Below are 22,380 nucleotides of genomic sequence, written 5' to 3' on the forward strand. Positions count from 1 at the left end.
AGACCAGCCTAACCAATCCGTGGCACTTGTTCAGTCACTACAAACAGGAATTACCAAAGGAATCTCCAGTTTTCAGTGAGCTGCTGTATATATTGGGTGAGCTATTGCACTATTACATAGACTAGTGCAACCTAACCAATCCGCTGCGCTTATTCAGTCACTACAAACAGGAATTACCAACGGAATCAGCAGAGATGGGGGATTAAAACAAATAGATTTTTAAATAAAAACTAAAAACAGTTTTGTGTACAAAAATGCTATATTTGAAAACTAAAACTGAATTTATTTTAAATAAAATGAAAATGGAAGTAAAAGAAGTGTTGAGAAAGAACTGGTGTTATTCTATAACAGGAGCATATAAATGATTTCACGTGCCTGTGATGTAGACTTTTTTTTGCCAGAGCTTGTGTGTTTTCCAGCTCAGTCTGCCATCTACTGGTGACTCTATGCAGTGCATCACGATGGTATTTAAGGACAAGTACGTAAAAAAGCATTGGAAAAGATCACAGCAATGGCTTTACTCTCACCAAATGTATGTAAAGACAATGGTCTGTATTAACTTGTGTATTATGTTAAAGATGTGGATATTTGGGACATGCAGTATACTAATAAATGTTATTTAAAAGTAAAAGGGAAAGCTATAACATGAGTAATTACAGAAAGGGCCCACAGTGCAGTTCAAAACAGATTAGGGGTTTCGAACACTAGAAGGAAACAACAGTAGAGTTTAAATGTGGCATTTCATCAGCAACAGTTTGTAGATCATTGAAGAAACTGGTTCTATGTATTAAAATAAAATAAATTTTAAAAACAGGCTTCAGCTAAAAACACGAAACTCGCGGGGCCTGATGTTTGCTTGCCTGGTATCAAACTCTCACGCAGTCTTTCTCAGATCTAAGAGACGCTTCCCATGTCTAAGATCTGTAGCCGCGGAGGAAGGGTCTGTGACTCTCACGCAGTCTTTCTCAGATCTAAGAGACACTTCCCATGTCTAAGATCTGTAGCCGTGGAGGAAGGGGCTGTGTACTCATTTTTTCCTTGTTTGATCTTTTTAGACTCAGAATTCCTCAGGACCCAGGCTGTTGTTAGGTGAGGATATTTAAACACAACACTGCTAGAGACACCTTCACACATCTGTAATAAATTCAACAAACACTTAACAAATATAATTAACAAAATACATTTTACAGCAGGACAACCAGACCTCAGGGTGTGATCTATTTCAGAGTAAACCAATCAAATGCGGATTATGGCAAAGCTGATGAATAAACTGCATCTTCAGATATTTATATACATCTAATACCAGCTTAAGAAACTTCTATCTATGGAGTACTTTTAACTTTTACCGCTTTTCTTGGCTTGGATGTGAAGAATGTGTCTTATTTTACTGTTTAAACAGTGGTGTGTTAACACAGCTGTCGTAAAAAGTGTTTGTTTTTGTGTTGTATGCACGGCTGATTTCCCCACTATTGAACTTCAGTCTTGCTCTGAAAATGCAGCTCTTCTATTCCTAGTCATGTGTTTATGTATTTGGCAGTGGCATGACTCTGAGAGATGGTAATTTCGGTTACAGCTCAGTGAATGAGGGCAATATGTACACATGCCTCTGACAAGTATTAGTTGGACACAGGTGTCAACGTTTCCATGTTTCCTGAATAAACTACAGTTCCCAGCATGCAATTCACCAGTCCAACCCTGATTTGAAACCATGCAGTAACCCCACTCCCCGGCAGGCAGCCAAGCTATCTCAGGACAAGACTAGCGGGGTGAGTTCGCTGTTGCCGCAATAATAAATAACAATAATATTAATACGTATTAATTTTGACATCTCATAATGATACCGTTTTGCTAATATCAGGTGCTTGTGAAGATGCCACACCTGTGTGTCGTGTAACATCAATAAACAGTACACAATGTGTAGAATTCATTATTCAGTCCGTGTGTGCCCACATTGTAATACAGGATGGTTATTTGCCCTACTGTTACTTTTATTTTTGCCCCAATACGGGCACTTTCTTTAAGTGATTCCACAAGCAGTGCAATGCGGTAACGCTTCGAGCGCTCTCTCTGTGCCACACGCACGCCAGTGTTGGGCTGGAGCTGTGCAATCCGCGCTTGTTTACCGGCGCTGGAGCTGTGCAATCCGCGCTTGTTTACCGGCGTGGAGCTGTGCAATCCGCGCTTGCGCTGGAGCTGTGCAATCCGCGCTTGTTTACCGGCGCTGGAGCTGTGCAATCCGCGCTTGTTTACCGGCGCTGGAGCTGTGCAATCCGCGCTTGTTTACCGGCGCTGGAGCTGTGCAATCCGCGCTTGTTTACCGCTGTGAGCCGGTCCAGCGGCGCTGGAGCTGTGCAATCCGCGCTTGTTTACCGCTGTGAGCCGGTCGAGCGGCGCTGGAGCTGTGCAATCCGCGCTTGTTTACCGCTGTGAGCCGGTCGAGCGGCGCTGGAGCTGTGCAATCCGCGCTTGTTTACCGCTGTGAGCAGGTCGAGCGGCGCTGGAGCTGTGCAATCCGCTCTTGTTTACCGCTGTGAGCAGGTCGAGCGGCGCTGGAGCTGTGCAATCCGCTCTTGTTTACCGCTGTGAGCAGGTCGAGCGGCGCTGGAGCTGTGCAATCCGCTCTTGTTTACCGCTGTGAGCAGGTCGAGCGGCGCTGGAGCTGTGCAATCCGCTCTTGTTTACCGCTGTGAGCAGGTCGAGCGGCGCTGGAGCTGTGCAATCCGCTCTTGTTTACCGCTGTGAGCCGGTCCAGCGGCGCTGGAGCTGTGCAATCCGCGCTTGTTTACCGCTGTGAGCCGGTCCAGCGGCGCTGGAGCTGTGCAATCCGCTCTTGTTTACCGCTGTGAGCAGGTCGAGCGGCGCTGGAGCTGTGCAATCCGCGCTTGTTTACCGCTGTGAGCCGGTCCAGCGGCGCTGGAGCTGTGCAATCCGCGCTTGTTTACCGCTGTGAGCAGGTCGAGCGGCGCTGGAGCTGTGCAATCCGCGCTTGTTTACCGCTGTGAGCAGGTCGAGCGGCGCTGGAGCTGTGCAATCCGCGCTTGTTTACCGCTGTGAGCAGGTCGAGCGGCGCTGGAGCTGTGCAATCCGCGCTTGTTTACCGCTGTGAGCCGGTCCAGCGGCGCTGGAGCTGTGCAATCCGCGCTTGTTTACCGCTGTGAGCCGGTCCAGCGGCGCTGGAGCTGTGCAATCCGCGCTTGTTTACCGCTGTGAGCCGGTCCAGCGGCGCTGGAGCTGTGCAATCCGCTCTTGTTTACCGCTGTGAGCAGGTCGAGCGGCGCTGGAGCTGTGCAATCCGCTCTTGTTTACCGCTGTGAGCCGGTCGAGCGGCGCTGGAGCTGTGCAATCCGCTCTTGTTTACCGCTGTGAGCCGGTCGAGCGGCGCTGGAGCTGTGCAATCCGCTCTTGTTTACCGCTGTGAGCCGGTCCAGCGGCGCTGGAGCAGAATCAGCATCGCAAGCAGCAGAGGAACTGCGCTCGCTGCATCTTGGGATAGCTCCCCTTGTGCACGGCCAGCCCGGTGAAATCAAGATGGCCGAGTTGGTTTTGTGGAAATCAGAGTGTCAAACAGGCCTGAAATGAAATATTTTCTCAGTAAAGCAGACACCTCTTCCGAAAAAAAAAAACCAGCAGAAACAAATATCCCATTCCGGCATCTTGCTGACATCGCTGAAAATTAACCGAAGGAGGTGTTTGTATACATACGCAAATAGAGAGAGAGAGAGAGTCTCGTATGAATTCCGACGAGAAGCCGGACTGTGAGTGTGCGCCACCACAGGCCAAGCCTAGCCCAGCAGCAGCAGCAGACAGGTCGGTAAGGGGTTGGGGCAAGGCCGGGGATGCAGGGGAACAGCAAAGTGAGAAGAGAATTGTTGTAGAATATTTGTGGAAGAGGCGTGCAACATTGTCAAGGTGAAATTGTCACAATTTCTAACTGCAGTACGGACATTAATTTCATTCGTTGCGAGAATGCATGCATGCATGTATTTATTTATTTATTATGCCAAGTAGTGTTTTTGACAGTTGCACAGCGACAGCGTACAGCTAATCGTGTTTAGGCCTGACAATATAATTTCAGAGGTTTGTAAGATACCAGCGCATTAAGCCTCTACCATTTGCATTTTTTAGATGTTGTCTAAATGCGAGCATGATTTTAACGCGCTGGACTGGCAGCAGTTAGATGCCGTTCTGTTTTTAGTAGATCTAAATGCCAGCTGTAATAGTTAATCATGCCCTGTCATTTCCCAGAAAGGCGGTTCTGTCAGTGGCACACACTGTACTGTTGCTAAGAAAGTATGTCTGTTTCCTGATACAAATATGACGGGTTTCTGTGTGCGCTGGAATTGTGTGTGTGTCTGTTTATAATCTGACAAGTGGATCCAGGCAGGTTGGCTTATTTGTCAACAGTAATAGCAGCTGTAGTATTGAGTTTGATTTGGTTAGTACACTTCAGATCAGGGTGACCGGAGGGCCTCCGCTGTGGGTCGGTTAGAGTTAAAGAATTCAGTTCGTCTGCATCTCTGTGCTTAAATTAAACCGGTCGTACATTTTGATGACTCTTCGTGTTAGTTTTATAAATAGAAAATGAATACAGTACAAAGCACATGTCCGTGTATCTTCCGTATGTACAGCGATAAAGAATGGGAACACGTTTTGATAAGTAGCACCTCTTAGACAGTATTGTTCCATTCCTTTAAAAAAGCACCTTCTTCTATTAAGACTTGGCGAGGGTACGTGATGTGTGTTGTGTTGCCTGATAAACTACAATGGGATTTGCAGTCCACTTGTCCATCATACACCTTGAGTTTTTATTTCCTTGCAAAATATTCATTAAAACAAACTTGCAAGATACATTCTTAGGCTCATCATACTCCTTTAAAAATGTACCTGAAATAAGCATGCATAAAAAAACAGGCCACAAGGAGTATACTTTGAAAGTACTAGCATAATGAGAGTTCAGAATAATGTGTTGATGTGCAATCTCTGCACATAGCTGCAGGGGATATTCCTAAACTGTATACAGTATAGCATTTACAGTGACTGTAGTCTCCATTGGGAAATCCTCAAACTGGTTTAACAACTGGGACTGTTACTGTCAAAATGAGATCCATTTTGTACCAAAATACAGATATTTGCCTACTGTTTTAATAATATTGTTTGCAGATGGCCACTATATTCTTATAGCCATTGCTATGACCAAACTGATGCGCATAACTGCAGCTAAGTTACATTTTCTGTTGCTTCAAGTACAGTAATGCATTGGTGAACATAAGGCATAATTGCTATTTGTGGCAAGAGCTGGGAATGAACATGGAAGTGCAGTGAACCAGTGACTGTACCAGTAACTAGGGTACTGATTTGTAACTATTGTAATGCTTATTTCTGTTAGATCATCAGGAGACCCTCACATAGAAACCCTTGAAGCTAGCCGAATGTAAGTACATACTGTGCTGCTTGCTGTGTCCTAGTGTGTCTTCATTGTGTAGTTGTACTTTTTTTTTTTTTTTAACATTTGTAGGGATGTTTATTTTAATTCTATTACATTTGTTTTGATTCTGGTGACATTAGCCAACAAAAAAGACTTCACTTGGTATGCAGTTTACACACGACTGTGTTTCACCCCTTGAGCGTTTCTATTTTTCTTGCATGTGCTCTTTACATGCTAGATGTGCACATGATGTTTCCCAGGGAGTTCAGTATGTCAGCGTTCCAGACCTTTATCAATACCGTTGGCAACCTGTTGCCTTTAGTCATTAAAATTTTGTAGGGAGCATTATAGTTAGTCAAACTTATGCAATGAGCCATCCAAATATGTGTTCTGGTTAAAAACTTTTCTGCTGAAAAATAAGATTAGATAAATTGGGGACTTAGGTATGTTACCAGCAACTGAAAAATGAGACTCCACATGCAGGTCCCTCATAATCCAATTGTTTGCACTCCTAACATTAAATCATGTATTCAATTATGAGCATAACCAGACCAAATGGGATTAGGATCTGTGAGGAAACCAGATAGGATTAGGATCTATGAGACACCCTGATAAACCCATACTAGCACAGTCTTTCTGTGAGACACCCTTATAAACCCATAAACCCAGATTAACCCAGACTAGCACAGCCTTTCTGTGAGACATGACCAGCACAGCCCTTCCTGATTAACCCAGACCAGCACAGCCTTTCTGTGAGACACCCTGATAAACCACCCTGATAAACCCAGACAGCACAGCCCTTCTGTGAGACACCCTGATTAACCCAGACCAGCACAGCCTTTCTGTGAGACACCCTGATAAACCCAGACCAGCACAGTCTTTCTGTGAGACACCCTGATAAACCCAGACCAGCACAGCCTTTCTGTGAGACATCCTGATTAACCCAGACCAGCACAGCCTTTCTGTGAGACACCCTGATAAACCCAGACCAGCACAGTCTTTCTGTGAGACACCCTGATAAACCCAGACCAGCACAGTCTTTCTGTGAGACATCCTGATTAACCCAGACCAGCACAGCCTTTCTGTGAGACACCCTGAGACCACAGTCTTTCTGTGAGACATCCTGATTAACCCAGACCAGCACAGCCTTTCTGTGAGACATCCTGATTAACCCAGACCAGCACAGCCTTTCTGTGAGCCACCCTGATAAACCCAGAGCAGTACAGTCTTTCTGTGAGACACCCTGATAAACCATGACCAGCACAGCCCTTCTGTGAGACACCCTTAGAAACCCAGACCAGCACAGCCTTTCTGTGAGACACCCTGATAAACCCAGACCAGCACAGCCTTTCTGTGAGACACCCTGATAAACCCAGACCAGCACAGCCTTTCGGTGAGACACCCTGATAAACCCAGACCAGGTGAATTTCCTGAAGCTTTTAGCAGCTTCCACTGCTGCGTACAATACAAGCAAAATCTATTCTGTTTGTTAATGTGTGCTTCTAGTTGCTATGACCACATTTAAAATTTTTTTATCTCGCTCTCACTGTGAGCATGGTTCTGGAATGTGAAAGCATCACAAGTAATTAACAGTGAGCACACCCTCGCTCTCACTGTAAGCTTGGTTCTGGAATGTGAAAGCATCACAAGTAATTAACAGTGAGCACACCCTCGCTCTCACTGTAAGCTTGGTTCTGGAATGTGAAAGCATCACAAGTAATTAACAGTGAGCACACCCTCGCTCTCACTGTAAGCTTGGTTCTGGAATGTGAAAGCATCACAAGTAATTAACAGTGAGCACACCCTTGCTCTTACTGTAAGCTTGGTTCTGGAATGTGAAAGCATCACAAGTAATTAACAGTGAGCACACCCTTGCTCTTACTGTAAGCTTGGTTCTGGAATGTGAAAGCATCACAAGTAATTAACAGTGAGCACACCCTCGCTCTCACTGTGAGCTTGGTTCTGGAATGTGAAAGCATCACACCCTTGGAAAACTTCATTGTTAATAAGGGGTAAGTTCCCATTAAGAATAGCTGACAATCATTCGGTGAGCGTTCTTTACAGAGCTGATCGACCCACACCCCTTTCACCATCAGATCAAGAGCCCTCAATAGCCCCTTATTCTTTTCTCATGGTCTGTTGATATTGTAATGAAATATGTGGATCAGATCAGATCAGCTGGTCATAATTTGAATTCCCTGTGTCTGATTGTTTTTGTAATTTGTAATTGTTTCAGACAGTGTCTTTTGCTATATATGAATTGTACCAGGAAGTTTCACAAGTATAGGGCAGCACTGTACTGCATTGACTGGTGTGTGCTGCTGTTTTCCACACACAGCCAGTCTTAGCAATAAGATCACTTCAGTCTCCGGAAAGCCCTCTATTAGTCTGTTCTACATTCATGTCCTTCTGTAGGCATTAGTGGGAGTGAGAAATTGTGAATGAAGGTTTATAGAAGCCTGAGGGATAATACAAAAAACAATGCAGTAGTTGGCATACTAAAGGTGATATTGTGATATAACCATTTTTAACAAACACAAAAAAAAACATGTTGGTAGAATTTAACTTAGGCTGCATGAAAAGAGAAGCCTTCACAGTTGCTAGTTTCACTTCTCGGTCAGTTCTCATATCTACTTTTCTAAAACCAAGGTCACATAACACCCATCTATTTTCAGCAGCAAAAGTGAGTAATTTTTTGGTGTTCACCGTGGTGTTTGGATTGGGGATGCGCTTTGTTTTGAAACCAGAAGTCTGCAGCATCAGACACCAAAAGCCTGACAACAGCTAGCACCAACATTACAGTTATTTTAGGGGTTCATTCATTTTTTTAGTTCCATGCGTCTTAGAAAAGTCCTTGCAAAGCGTTCTCAATTCCTATGAATTTGATTTGATAACTGCATCCCTCGTCATTGAGGGATTGTCTTCTGATCATGTCAGTCATTACGGAAACAGTTGATGACACAGCAAGCAGGTGGCAGGGTTTCTCAATCCCTGTTTGATGATGCCATTGACCACAGGAAAGACCAGATAGAAGAGCATGTTTGCCAACAGAAAGCTTCTGAAATGCCTGATGTTTGTAATCATGTGTCTGCCTTTCAAAAACCAGGATGTGAAATACTGTCTGGCTTTGGAATTCATTGGTCAGCTTTACATCCCTTTACGGTAAAAGAGACGTGTGTGTGACCCACAAAATAAATAAAGAATAATGGTAACTTTCTTATTTGTGCAGTGAGCTGCATGAAGCAAGGTTTGAAATGTACTGACAGGTTGGACCTGGTCATCCTCATTGTGAGTGTCCTCCTCGTGATGCTTGAGTCGCTCTCCAGTGTATCTTCAGAAGAAACCGTTTGATCAGCCGCTCAGGTCCTTGTGTATCTTCAGGGCTTAGGGTTCAACATAAGGACAAAGAGGGTAATACAGCTAGAGGCAGCTTTCATGGTTGTGTCCACAAGGAGGTGCTTTTATTTTTATGATCAATTGTCCAACCAGTTCTAAACATCCTGCCCCCGTTTTGCAATAGCTGTGTCTAGACAATTTCATGCAACGCTTTTGCTGAAAACAAGACGTTTTTAGAGTGTTCTCTACATGGACATCAAGATATATCGCCAAATACAAGGCCAATGTGTCTTTGCTGTGCAATTCTGTGCATTTTTCCTTTTTATCTACACAAAGATGGAAAGGTATTGTCTGGCCTTAAATTAAGAGAATGTCATTGTTTTGTTCGATTTGTATTTAGGTGTTTTCCACAGCTCCCAGTTATGTAAAGCATTTGCTAGTTGTCTTGTACAAAAAATGTATTCCTTTTCTTCTCCCATGTTTTTTTTTCATTTTTTTTCTTGTCATATTTATTACTCAACGCTGTTTGAGAGGATGCTGTAGTTTTATAATGATAACTGACCGTGATTGGTAATTGGCACATGTGATAGCATTACAAATGACATTATTTTATATATTGTTTAATATAGTAAATCTGAAGAAACAATGTGCTGAAGTGGAGTTTAATCCTGTGCTTTTTCATTGTGTGCACAGCGAGTAATTGAATGAGAATGCACTGCTCCACTGTGTCTCAATACAACCCTGCCCTGAAGGCTGTACTAATCCTTGTGCCTACTGTTTGAATATTTGGTACAGGAAGCGAGCCGCTGCAAAGCATCTAATAGAGCGCTACTACCAGCAGTTAACTGAGGGCTGTGGAAATGAGGCCTGCACGAATGAGTTCTGTGCTTCCTGTCCGAGTTTCCATCGTGTGGATAACAATGCGGCCGCCATCAAGGCCCTCGATCTTTATAAGATTAATGCAAAACTATGTGATCCTCATCCCTCCAAGAAAGGAACGAGTGCTGCTTACCTAGAGACCAGTGCCAAAGGAGCCCGCAACAACGCGTGCAGCGCCAGGGGGATGAACCGGACGGAGGAGCCTCCCGCGAGGGATCACTTCAAAGGTAACATACTGATTCTTCCAGCCACACCTCCTTCCGCCTGTAACTTCGAATGACCTGAAGCCCTTTGACGTTCAGAGAATGCAAACGTTGCAATGCATTACCTGAAAATACCAGTCAAGCTACAAATGTAGACTCTTTTTGGTTTGTTTGTTTTAAGTTAGTCATTCCACCCGAGTTAGTATGTTCAATGCAGTGCGTTACTTTTATGCAGAGTGAAAATGCTGGAACAGATAGATTAGGATTTTTTTTCTGAACAATGAAAACAAGCAGTAGAATGAGCACAGGTTAGAAAGATGTGCATTTACGTGAATGCTAGATGTCATTTTTTATTTTTAATAATGCTTGCTAAAAAAATTGTGCTTCATAACGTGCAAGTTATTTAGTTAGTATTTGTTTCACATTGGAAAGCTGTTTCAGTTAATGGCTGCTTTGAAGTGCAGACTACATACATATCTTACAATGGTATATAATGTGGGTAACCCATATAAACTTCGCTTTTTTTTAACACAATTACTATTTTTTTAAACTTTTTTTTTTTTAGTTTTTTTAATATTTATTATGTACTCTGCTTAGAGACACATGTATAAAAACACGTTATTCTATGACTTGAGGGATCTTGCAATACTTCCTGAAAGCTTTATTGAAAAATATTGGTGTTTGGGCAAATTACAAGACATTGTTTCACCTGAGTGATTACAATGACATCATACAACACGTTTATTGTCAGGGTCTTTATAAGCAGTAACTCTTGATTACTTTCTCAAATATTTATAAATGTTGTAAAAACATTTATTTATATATAATTAAATGTTCTACTATAACTGTCAGATAGTGCTGCTGAAAATGTCTCCACTCTTTAAAAATGAAATTCCTGTCTCAGTGACGTCACACGAAATTACAAACAAGCAGGCAGTGCAATTCAGTTCCTCCCCTGTCCAGTGATGTGTTAACAAGCTGTACTGCAAGTCAAAGAAACAAAGTGTGTTTTTTTTTTTATCGTGTTTACCTGATCACGGACCCAGAATGCCACGTCAGTGTGATCATGTTTACACCATCACAAGCTGCTTGCTGTGTTGCTTTGATCTGAGGAGCAGGATTTTGGGAGTTGTTTGCAGACCACCTGGAGTTTTCTCACAGTCCACAGGTTGGGAACCACTGTCCTAATACATTGCTATTGATTCTTACCTGTTGGGGCTCTAGCAAGTGTAAACTCAGGTGTGTTGTACAATAGCCTTGGATATTGTTACGTTCAGGCAGGGAGCCCTGCAGTCTCTTTATAAACCACAGCCCGTCTGGCTGCCACGGCTTCTTCTCCTTCTCATATTCATTGTCATGCCCTGATTAAAATAGAAATGTCTTCGATACACACATGCATGTAAATCGGCTGTCCCTCACACTCATTTGTTTGTTGTGCACACAATCCTTGACATGCATTGTCTTTAAACAATGCTTAGTTGGTAGGTACTTTGAAGACTGCATGCATGGTGTTTCACAAGGAACGCTCTCTATTGTGACGTGTTCATCAGAATGAACATCTTTTTGCATGTATTACCCCACTTCCCTTGGGGTAATGCATTGTTCTGGAGGCATGTAATACAATGCATGGGCCTCCAGTACAATACTCCTGCTTGTAAGTGATGACCCTACACCTTGTGGACATTTCTAGCCTGTTCGTTATGGGTTAAAAAGGCGCGAAAAAAGCATTTGCAATCGCACTTCTATTTTAAACCTCATTTTGTTCCTTGAAGCTGCAGCAGCTTTGAGTAAATGTAATCTCCCTGTGTTTATTTGATGGCTTTAAAAAAGAGTTTTGCTGTGGTCTGGTCAAGCAGAGGTAAATGAAGTTTTGTGTTCCCTACAATGCATTATTATTTTTATTCACACATAATGGGTAAGTGAGCTGTTCTTTTACTTGAATGTTCACCAGAAGAAATATAATTTTTCTTCAAAAAATCGCAAATGTATAATACTTACATTTTGTTTTGCTTTTTTTCCCATAAAGATTTGAATTACCTTACAGAGGAGAAAGTGTATGAGATCCTGGAGACCTGTGGTGAAAAGGAGGATTATTCCCCGTTGATCCGGGTGATCGGCAGAGTTTTCTCCAGCGCCGATGGCTTGGTGCAGAGCTTCCGAAAGACCAAGCAGCACACAAAGGAAGAGCTGAAATCGCTGCAGGGGAAGGATGAGGACAAGGATGAGGATGAGAAAGAGAAAGCCGCCTGCTCTGCTGCTGCGATGGAGGAAGACTCAGGAGCCTCGTCTTCCAGGTTAGAAGCCGGCAAGCCGGGCCCTGACGAAGTGTCTGTGGATGTGGAGGCGGTGAGGAGGGTCTACAGCAAACTGCTGGCCAACGAGAAGATAGAAACAGCCTTTCTCAACGCACTGGTTTACTTGTCACCCAATGTGGAATGTGACCTGACGTACCATAACGTGTACTCCAGGGATCCCAATTACCTGAACTTGTTTATCATAGTCATGGAGAACAGCAACCTCCACAGCCCTGAGTACTTGGAGATCGCCCTGCCTCTGTTCTGCAAAGCACTGAGCAAGCTCCCACTCCCTGCTCAAGCCAAGCTGGTGCGGCTGTGGTCTCGGTATAGTGCGGGGCAGATCCGTCGCATGACCGAGACGTTTCAGCAGCTCATCACCTACAAAGTGATCAGCAACGAGTTCAACAGCCGCAACCTGGTGAACGACGATGACGCCGTCGTGGCTGCCACCAAATGCTTGAAAATAGTTTACTATGCAAACGTGCTGGGAGGGGAGGTGGACAGGGGTCACAATGAGGAGGAGGACGAGGAGCCCATCCCCGAGTCCAGCGAGCTCACTTTGCAGGAGCTTCTGGGGGAGGAGCGGAGGAACAAGAAGGGGCCTCGGCTGGACCCGCTGGAGACAGAACTGGGCGTAAAGACTATCGACTGCCGCAAACCACTGCTCCCTTTCGAGGAGTTTGTAAACGAGCCACTCAACGACGTGCTGGAGATGGACAAAGACTACACGTTCTTCAAGGTGGAGACGGAGAACAAGTTCTCCTTCATGACCTGCCCCTTTATCCTCAATGCTGTAACCAAGAACCTGGGACTGTACTACGACAACAGGATCCGCATGTACAGCGAGCGGCGTATCACTGTCCTCTACAGCCTGGTTCAGGGGCAGCAGCTCAACCCCTACCTGAGACTCAAAGTGCGGCGGGATCACATCATCGACGATGCCCTTGTCAGAGTAAGTACTGCTCTCCTCAGCCTGTTTCAAAAGTTTCTGCTTGGGTGTAGGAGCTGAGAATCCTCACCTTATGAAAGTATACATGAATAGGTGGTGTGGGATTTATAATTATTATTATTATTATTATTATTATTTTTTTAATTGGATCGAAACCAATGTATTAATTCTTCTCACATTTGCTAAGACTGACGCATGGCATTCAACAGGGGCTGAGGGGGGGGGGGCGAAAGTCAGTAAAGTCATGGGTTTTATATTTCAAGCTACTTGATTGTTTAAGAAAGTCTTGAGTTGGAGGACTTACATCTGAACATATTGAGTGTAATAGAATTTATGTATGTATTTAAAAAAAAAAAAAAATGGTTAAAGTATTGGTCAGACCTACTAAGATCAGCCTGGGTTTAACCCCTGAATCACATGCTGGGCATCTTATCCATGTGACTGCCACTCAATGCACCACGAAGGTCCCTGCTGGAGTAATGCAAGAAGATAGGATTTCTACTCTCTTTGAAACCCAGTCGTTTCCCTTAAATTAACTGGTTTTAATGGTTTGTAAAGGGGCTGGTAGTTGCTCAAGGGATTCATCTATTTGCTGCACCCAATTCAATTGCTGTCACTTCTCTGAAAGGTGAGAAATGGTTTTGAGGGAAGGAGACGTGTTCAGTCTCATTTTGAGTCTTATTGGTGGATTAACCCAGAACTTTGAATACAACAGTTAGTCAGTTTTTAATACTACTGCTCTATTAAACATGTGAAATCAGCGTGCAATATGAGAAAGGCATTGCTGTATAACCTCAACACTCTATTAAACATGTGAAATCAGCGTGCAATATGAGAAAGGCATTGCTGTATAACCCTAACACTCTATTAAACATGTGAAATCAGCATGCAATATGAGAAAGGCATTGCTGTATAACCCCAACACTCTATTAAACATGTGAAATCAGCGTGCAATATGAGAAAGGCATTGCTGTATAACCCTAACACTCTATTAAACATGTGAAATCAGCGTGCAATATGAGAAAGGCATTGCTGTATAACCCCAACACTCTATTAAACATGTGAAATCAGCGTGCAATATGAGAAAGGCATTGCTGTATAACCCCAACACTCTATTAAACATGTGAAATCAGTGTGCAATATGGGAAAGGCATTGCTGTATAACCCCAACACTCTATTAAACATGTGAAATCAGCGTGCAATATGGGAAAGGCATTGCTGTATAACCCCAGCACTCTATTAAACATGTGAAATCAGCGTGCAATATGAGAAAGGCATTGCTGTATAACCCCAACACTCTATTAAACATATGAAATCAGCATCCAATACGAGAAAGGCATTGCTGTGTAACCGTAACACTCTATTAAACATGTGAAATCAGCGTGCAATATGAAAAAGGCATTGCTGTATAACCATAACACTCTATTAAACGTGAAATCAGCATGCAATATGAAAAAGACATTGCTGTATAACCATAACACTCTATTAAACATGTGAAATCAGCGTGCAATATGAGAAAGGCATTGCTGTATAACCCCAACACTCTATTAAACATGTGAAATCAGCGTGCAATATGAGAAAGGCATTGCTGTATAATCCTAACACTGTTAAACATGTGAAATCAGCGTGAAATATGAGAAAGGCATTGCTGTATAATCCTAACACTGTTAAACATGTGAAATCAGTGTGCAATATGAGAAAGGCATTGCTGTGTAACCGTAACATTCTATTAAACATGTGAAATCAGCGTGCAATATGAGAAAGGCATTGCTGTATAACCCCAACACTCTGTTAAACATGTGAAATCAGTGTGCAATATGAGAGGCATTTTTGTCCATAGTGACCTTTTTCTATCTGACCTGTGGCGACATCATTCTTTAACAATTCTTTCCTTGTAACTTTTCCAGTATAGCTTGTTACCCTCTTGGCCCTTATAATAAACATCCTCACAATTTATGCATTTGACACAGCCTGCTAATAAGAGCTGTCACTACAAGAGATTACAACAGAAGAGTACCAGACACCAACAACCTCCATATATCAAACCAGTTCCTTATCCAGTAGCTCGCATTTTCAGAGCACAGCAACATATAAAACCGAGAAACATTATAAAACAGCAGCTTATTCGTTGACAGATGGATTCAGATCATGTACTTGTATAAGTGGCTGTGAATACAAGTCATTTCAGAATGGCAATACAGAGACTAGGAAATCAAACCACTTGTATTGTTTCTGTGGTAGTTTATTGGTCAAGAAAGTTAAACCCCTTTTGCGCCACTCTCATTGGTTCTAGTTTTGAGTGGTTGAACTCGCTGCTGGTGCCTGGTCAGTGCTGGCTGCGTGTAAAACTCTATTGAGAGATGGGTTACCAATCAAGGCATGAACACCCAGAGATGCTTAGCGGAACCATCAATAATAAGGCATTAAGTACTCTCTTGCAGAGTGAAAACTAATTGCAGATAAAATGCATTTGGTTTATTTAACACGATTGGTGGTGGAATTGTGAAATTCTTATTATCCATAGCAGCTCATTCACTGGCTGGATTGGCTTTGTTTATATTGGAAAGAGCCAACCCATACGGAAGCAGTTGTCTGGCACTGACCGTAGATAATGGTGTAATTACCATTATGAAGTGCTGTACCCAGGATGAATGACTTTAACAATTAGCCCGTAGTCGGTGTAAAAGAAATCAATTCACTTTATTTCCTGTTTTTCCCCGCCCCCCCCCCCCCCCCCCCCCCCTCAGCCCCTGGTGAATGCCATGCAGAATCGTCTTAGCAGATGTGACCAGAATTAATACATTGGTTTTCGATCCATTTAAAAAAAAAATATATAATAATTTTATATATATATATATATATATATATATATATATATATATATATATATATATATATATATATATATATATATAAAATCTTAATCATGAATTTTGAGCTTGTGACGCAAGTGGTGGCACACTGCCCTTGGCAGACTGCAACATATACTGAGCAGGGAAATGCAATCTCCTCCAAACACTTCCACTAACTGAAATTGCACACATTCTGAAATTGCACCCATTCTGAAATTGCACCAATATGGTTTAAGTTCCACATTCTACTCCAAGGACAAGTGGATATTATTCTGCTTAATTTGTCAGTTACTTCTGAAAAGTGTTGTGCTGGGTTTAATCTGTGATTTTGATTATAGGGACAATACTAATGTAACAAATTCTAGGGGAGCCAAATCTAGTATAATGTATTCATTGTGTCTATGTGTTCTGCACAGGTGGCCTTTTATATAAGCGTGGGCCTGAGAATGTTATTCCATGTCCTATCGCCTCCCTAAGATCTTCTATCCTGAGACAACCAGACCCACTAGTCCAGTCAAACAACTCCTTTTTATTTCTGCAAGCCTTGTTACCTTGCTGTTTACTTTGGTTCACTACACAGCACAGTTTTTGCCCATTTCATTTAAAGCCTTATCCGTTTGCTGTGCTCTTGCCTCATGTTGACTTGGCAGTATGTTATTAAAGCTTGCAAACTTTACATTGACACTTGCTTTGATTGATGTAGGACTCTTGGGATATTGGTTTGTTTGCAAGATAAATGACAACAAAAAAATCTTAACCTTCTATACTAGAGCCATGAAATTTAATATGGCCATAAAAATATTCAAACTGTGAAGTTCAGATCTGGACAACGGGCCTAACATACAGTATATGGGTTCTCATTTGCAGGTTTTATTTTTGAGCTATGCCCAGAATTCAGTAGTAAATCTCATGCCTTTAGAAGAACTAGTTTGTTTTGAAACCCTACTTGGGAATTTCGTTGAAAGACCTTGAAATCTGTGCACCAGATTGCAGGGGACCTGGTACTGAATGCAATACACTGCTGTTGAAACACTGTTCAAATCATGGACTTTGAAGCCATTCATCATATTTCAGTGAAGCATAGGCGGAAAACCAATATGCTTCATTTACTCCAAAATAAAACCCTGAAATCAGAACCCCTGCTAGTACAAGCGGCCAGTTTAGGTACTAAAATACAAAAATGTTAAAATCATATTTGGCACAAATCAGAATCTCAGAATGTCAATCGCTGCAGCCCTCTTTTCCCAGCAAGCTGCAGCGTTGAGCTCTTGAGATTGAGAGAACACCTTTCAGTTAAAACTCATACCCCTGTGTTCTGCAGATACACAGACCTCCGGCACGGAGTCTGCCATGCCAAGTGTTTTGCAACGAGTGGCGTTCTTGCATTGGTGAACAGGACAGTCGCTGTATTAATCCCATGGAGCTAACCCTGTTGTTCATTTGGTTCTTCACGTTGAAATTGATTTCCTTCTGTGATGTAGCTTGAGATGATTGCCATGGAAAACCCTGCAGACTTGAAGAAGCAGCTGTACGTGGAGTTTGAAGGAGAGCAAGGAGTGGATGAAGGAGGAGTTTCCAAAGAGTTCTTTCAACTCGTAGTGGAGGAACTCTTCAACCGCGATATCGGTAAGATCTTCAAACTAACTTTGATGAATTTATTATTATTATTATTATTATTATTATTATTATTATTATGTTTTGCAATAATAAACATTAACCCTTTGCACCTCAGTGTCTTTAATGTATTTATGTTTGCAGTAGCAACATGTACTGACTGGCCAAACAATGGTAGACTGGCATTGCTCCATCCCCTAGTGCGTTGTTTCAGTGGAAGCCAGTGTTTTTGCAACAGTTTTGAAGGTTCAAGTGATTCGGGCCACTGTAGCATGTCTCGTTTGTCGCTACACGTTGCCACGCCTGCAGGCTTCAGTCCTTGTCATGCTTGAGAACAGCGTTGTGCTTTGCAGTGGTGGTTGCCATCCCAGGAGATGGACATGTTAAGCAGTGCAGACACTAATAGACACCCACCTTCATTCCCCTTGTGTAGACACTGGAGTGCTTGTGATTTCTCATTGCTGAACAGTTTCACCCAATTCTCACGCATGTTATATAGGCCTAGCAGGTCACATGACCATGCACATTTGAACACTAGTGGAACTATGAAGTACCTTCGTGAGGTGCTATGGAGTAGTCCTCCTACAGCTCTGTGAACTTTACAAAACATTGCCGATGCTGAATTCACATATTCCAGAATTCCTTGTGGAAAACGGAACCCTTCACTTTGCCCTGTGACCTAAGATGTCTGGCATATTCTGGTACACAGCTGTGTTCTCTGATCCTCTTGGTCCAGTGGGATTGTGGGCTTAGTATAAGAAAAACAAGCCCTTTTGTGTAAGTAGTTGTACAAAGCTGACGCTGATGTGTTGTCCTGTGTGCAATGCTTTAAAAACAATGTGCTCTATATTTTGGTGACCGTGACATTGATCTTTGACTTAGTATGGCTGAAATATTGAGGTCATGTGACTTCTATAGGTTTGTGGGGTGAGCAGGAACAGGTTTGAGCGTCCTGTATAAATTAAACGCTTCGCAGCCACATCAATTATACAGACTTCACACCATTTTCACAGCTGAAATACAGCTGGGATAAGAACATAAGAACATAAGAAAGTTTACAAACGAGAGGAGGCCATTCGGCCCATCTTGCTCGTTTGGTTGTTAGTAGCTTATTGATCCCAAAATCTCATCAAGCAGCTTCTTGAAGGATCCCAGGGTGTCAGCTTCAACAACATTACTGGGGAGTTGATTCCAGACCCTCACAATTCTCTGTGTAAAAAAGTGTCTCCTATTTTCTGTTCTGAATGCCCCTTTTTCTAAACTCCATTTGTGACCCCTGGTCCTTGTTTCTTTTTTCAGACTGAAAAAGTCCCTTGGGTCGACACTGTCAATACCTTTTAGAATTTTGAATGCTTGAATTAGGTCGCCACGTAGTCTTCTTTGTTCAAGACTGAACAGATTCAATTCTTTTAGCCTGTCTGCATATGACATGCCTTTTAAGCCCGGAATAATTCTGGTCGCTCTTCTTTGCACTCTTTCTAGAGCAGCAATATCTTTTTTATAGCGAGGTGACCAGAACTGAACACAATATTCAAGATGAGGTCTTACTAGTGCATTGTACAGTTTTAACATTACTTCCCTTGATTTAAATTCAACACTTTTCACAATGTATCCGAGCATCTTGTTAGCCTTTTTTATAGCTTCCCCACATTGTCTAGATGAAGACATTTCTGAGTCAACAAAAACTCCTAGGTCTTTTTCATAGATTCCTTCTCCAATTTCAATATCTCCCATATGATATTTATAATGTACATTTTTATTTCCTGCGTGCAGTACCTTACACTTTTCTCTATTAAATGTCATTTGCCATGTGTCTGCCCAGTTCTGAATCTTGTCTAGATCATTTTGAATGACCTTTGCTGCTGCAACAGTGTTTGCCACTCCTCCTACTTTTGTGTCGTCTGCAAATTTAACAAGTTTGCTTACTATACCAGAATCTAAATCATTAATGTAGATTAGGAATAGCAGAGGACCTAATACTGATCCCTGTGGTACACCGCTGGTTACCACACTCCATTCTGAGGTTTTTCCTCTAATCAGTACTTTCTGTTTTCTACATGTTAACCACTCCCTAATCCATGTACATGTGTTTCCTTGAATCCCAACTGCGTTCAGTTTGAGAATTAATCTTTTGTGCGGGACTTTGTCAAAAGCTTTCTGGAAATCTAAATAAACCATGTCATATGCTTTGCAATTATCCATTATCGATGTTGCATCCTCAAAAAAATCAAGCAAGTTAGTTAGGCACGATCTCCCTTTCCTAAAACCATGTTGACTGTCTCCCAGTACCCTGTTACCATATAGGTAATTTTCCATTTTGGATCTTATTATAGTTTCCATAAGTTTGCATATAATAGAAGTCAGGCTTACTGGTCTGTAGTTACCTGGTTCAGTTTTGTTTCCCTTTTTGTGGATCGGTATTACGTTTGCAATTTTCCAGTCTGTCGGTACCACCCCTGTGTCAAGAGACTGCTGCATGATCTTGGTTAGCGGTTTGTAAATTACTTCTTTCATTTCTTTGAGTACTACTGGGAGGATCTCATCCGGCCCAGGGGATTTGTTTTGTTTTGGGATGATTCAATCACGTTTCACTATCAGTGTTTCTAAATGTAATCATTTCATTGCCATGAAGATCCTGTTCAGAGTCATTTCACTTCATGTTTATGTCAATTCCATCAGAGATCCTTTGCCCTTCTGTTGTTGCTGGAGCTGGGGTGCATTCTCCTAGTTTTTTGGCCAGTCAGTGTGTGAGTCCACCCTCCTCCTGTCTAATGTCCTGTGTTGTTCTCACAGTAAGAATCTGTAACGACTGTAGCAACATAATTTATTTGAGGTATGCAAAAATATATTATGAAAATATAAAAGTAAATGAATATAAAGGAACTAGAAGGTGAACTTTGAAATGAAGCTCAAAACAACCCTGTGCATGTAAGTGAAATACTTCAGTATTAAGGGCTAGAGCCTGAAAAATACAGCGATTATCATATACAATACAGTGTCTGCTATTTCACAGTGAAAGAAAACTTTAGCAATTGCATTCGTTACGAGATTTTTCTATTTGAAACCATTAACTTATATTTAGTTTAGTTTATATTGTAATTTTAATATTCCCATGTTATTCACACTTTGCAAATAGTCTGTACAAAATGCACCCAGACTCTGGATCATTACAGGTCCTTCAGGAGTGAGTGAATAATTAGACGTGGAAAAGCATGGCTTTTGAATCTGCTGTAGAGGCAGTGGTGTAGCTGTCTGTGAATTGGAGAGGAGCAAGGTCAGGTTTATTTCCTGCACATACATGGGCATGCTTCACCATTGTGTTGTTAACAATGTGTTCCAGGAATGTTCACGTACGACGAGATGACCAAACTGTGCTGGTTGAATCCGTCCTCGTTCGAGACGGAGGGTCAGTTTACACTGATTGGGATTGTGCTGGGGCTTGCCATTTACAATAACTGTATCCTGGACGTTCATTTCCCCATGGTCGTCTACAGAAAGTTAATGGGGAAGAAAGGAACTTTCCGCGACCTGGCCGATTCTCATCCGGTAACGAACACACCCTGTTGCTGCATGCTTGCTGTTTTCAATGCTTTTACTTGCTACACCTACCTTTGGAGATTCATATTGAATTGCTGGGGCTTGAGTGTGTGGTAGGAGTTTCACCTGTAACGTTTTAAAAAGGTTTTAGATGAAACTTAATTAAAAGGTGGGAGAGACTAATGCGCCGGTGTGTCTAATATTAAACTACTGTGCCAGGGCCACAGTGGGGTTACTACAGACACAGTATGCGCTGGTGTGTCTAATATTAAACTACTGTGCCAGGGCCACAGTGGGGTTACTACAGACACAGTATGCGCTGGTGTGTCTAATATTAAACTACTGTGCCAGGGCCACAGTATGGGATTACTACAGACACAGTATGCGCTGGTGTGTCTAATATTAAACTACTGTGCCAGGGCCACAGTGGGGTTACTACAGACACAGTATGCGCTGGTGTGTCTAATATTAAACTACTGTGCCAGGGCCACAGTGGGGTTACTACAGACACAGTATGCGCTGGTGTGTCTAATATTAAACTACTGTGCCAGGGCCACAGTGGGGTTACTACAGACACAGTATGCGCTGGTGTGTCTAATATTAAACTACTGTGCCAGGGCCACAGTGGGGTTACTACAGACACAGTATGCGCTGGTGTGTCTAATATTAAACTACTGTGCCAGGGCCACAGTGGGGTTACTACAGACACAGTATGCGCTGGTGTGTCTAATATTAAACTACTGTGCCAGGGCCACAGTGGGGTTACTACAGACACAGTATGCGCTGGTGTGTCTAATATTAAACTACTGTGCCAGGGCCACAGTGGGGTTACTACAGACACAGTATGCGCTGGTGTGTCTAATATTAAACTACTGTGCCAGGGCCACAGTGGGGTTACTACAGACACAGTATGCGCTGGTGTGTCTAATATTAAACTACTGTGCCAGGGCCACAGTGGGGTTACTACAGACACAGTATGCGCTGGTGTGTCTAATATTAAACTACTGTGCCAGGGCCACAGTGGGGTTACTACAGACACAGTATGCGCTGGTGTGTCTAATATTAAACTACTGTGCCAGGGCCACAGTGGGGTTACTACAGACACAGTATGCGCTGGTGTGTCTAATATTAAACTACTGTGCCATATTAAACTACTGTGCCAGGGCCACAGTGGGGTTACTACAGACACAGTATGCGCTGGTGTGTCTAATATTAAACTACTGTGCCAGGGCCACAGTGGGGTTACTACAGACACAGTATGCGCTGGTGTGTCTAATATTAAACTACT

The 22,380-nt window shown here is 42.6% G+C and overlaps 1 protein-coding gene across 3 annotated transcripts in view; it reads left to right on the top strand.

The window, feature by feature from the left end:
- Positions 1-327: 327 nt before the first annotated feature.
- The window catches only part of LOC121321020 (ubiquitin-protein ligase E3A), a 31,294-nt gene continuing 9,241 nt past the window's right edge, over positions 328-22,380 (top strand). The window contains exons 1-6 of one of the 3 annotated variants that reach the window (XM_041259918.1): positions 328-1,766; positions 5,387-5,431; positions 9,557-9,867; positions 11,870-13,092; positions 17,423-17,567; positions 20,896-21,101. In XM_041259918.1, coding sequence (XP_041115852.1) covers positions 5,430-5,431; positions 9,557-9,867; positions 11,870-13,092; positions 17,423-17,567; positions 20,896-21,101 — 1,887 coding nt within the window. In that variant the 5' untranslated portion in view covers positions 328-1,766; positions 5,387-5,429. Of the gene's footprint in view, positions 1,767-3,332; positions 3,808-5,386; positions 5,432-9,556; positions 9,868-11,869; positions 13,093-17,422; positions 17,568-20,895; positions 21,102-22,380 lie in introns of those variants that run through there. The other 2 variants (XM_041259917.1, XM_041259919.1) reach the window with 2 other exon arrangements.

The sequence above is a fragment of the Polyodon spathula genome, chromosome 9 (assembly GCF_017654505.1).
Source record: "Polyodon spathula isolate WHYD16114869_AA chromosome 9, ASM1765450v1, whole genome shotgun sequence".
NCBI classification, from domain to species: Eukaryota; Metazoa; Chordata; class Actinopteri; order Acipenseriformes; family Polyodontidae; genus Polyodon; species Polyodon spathula.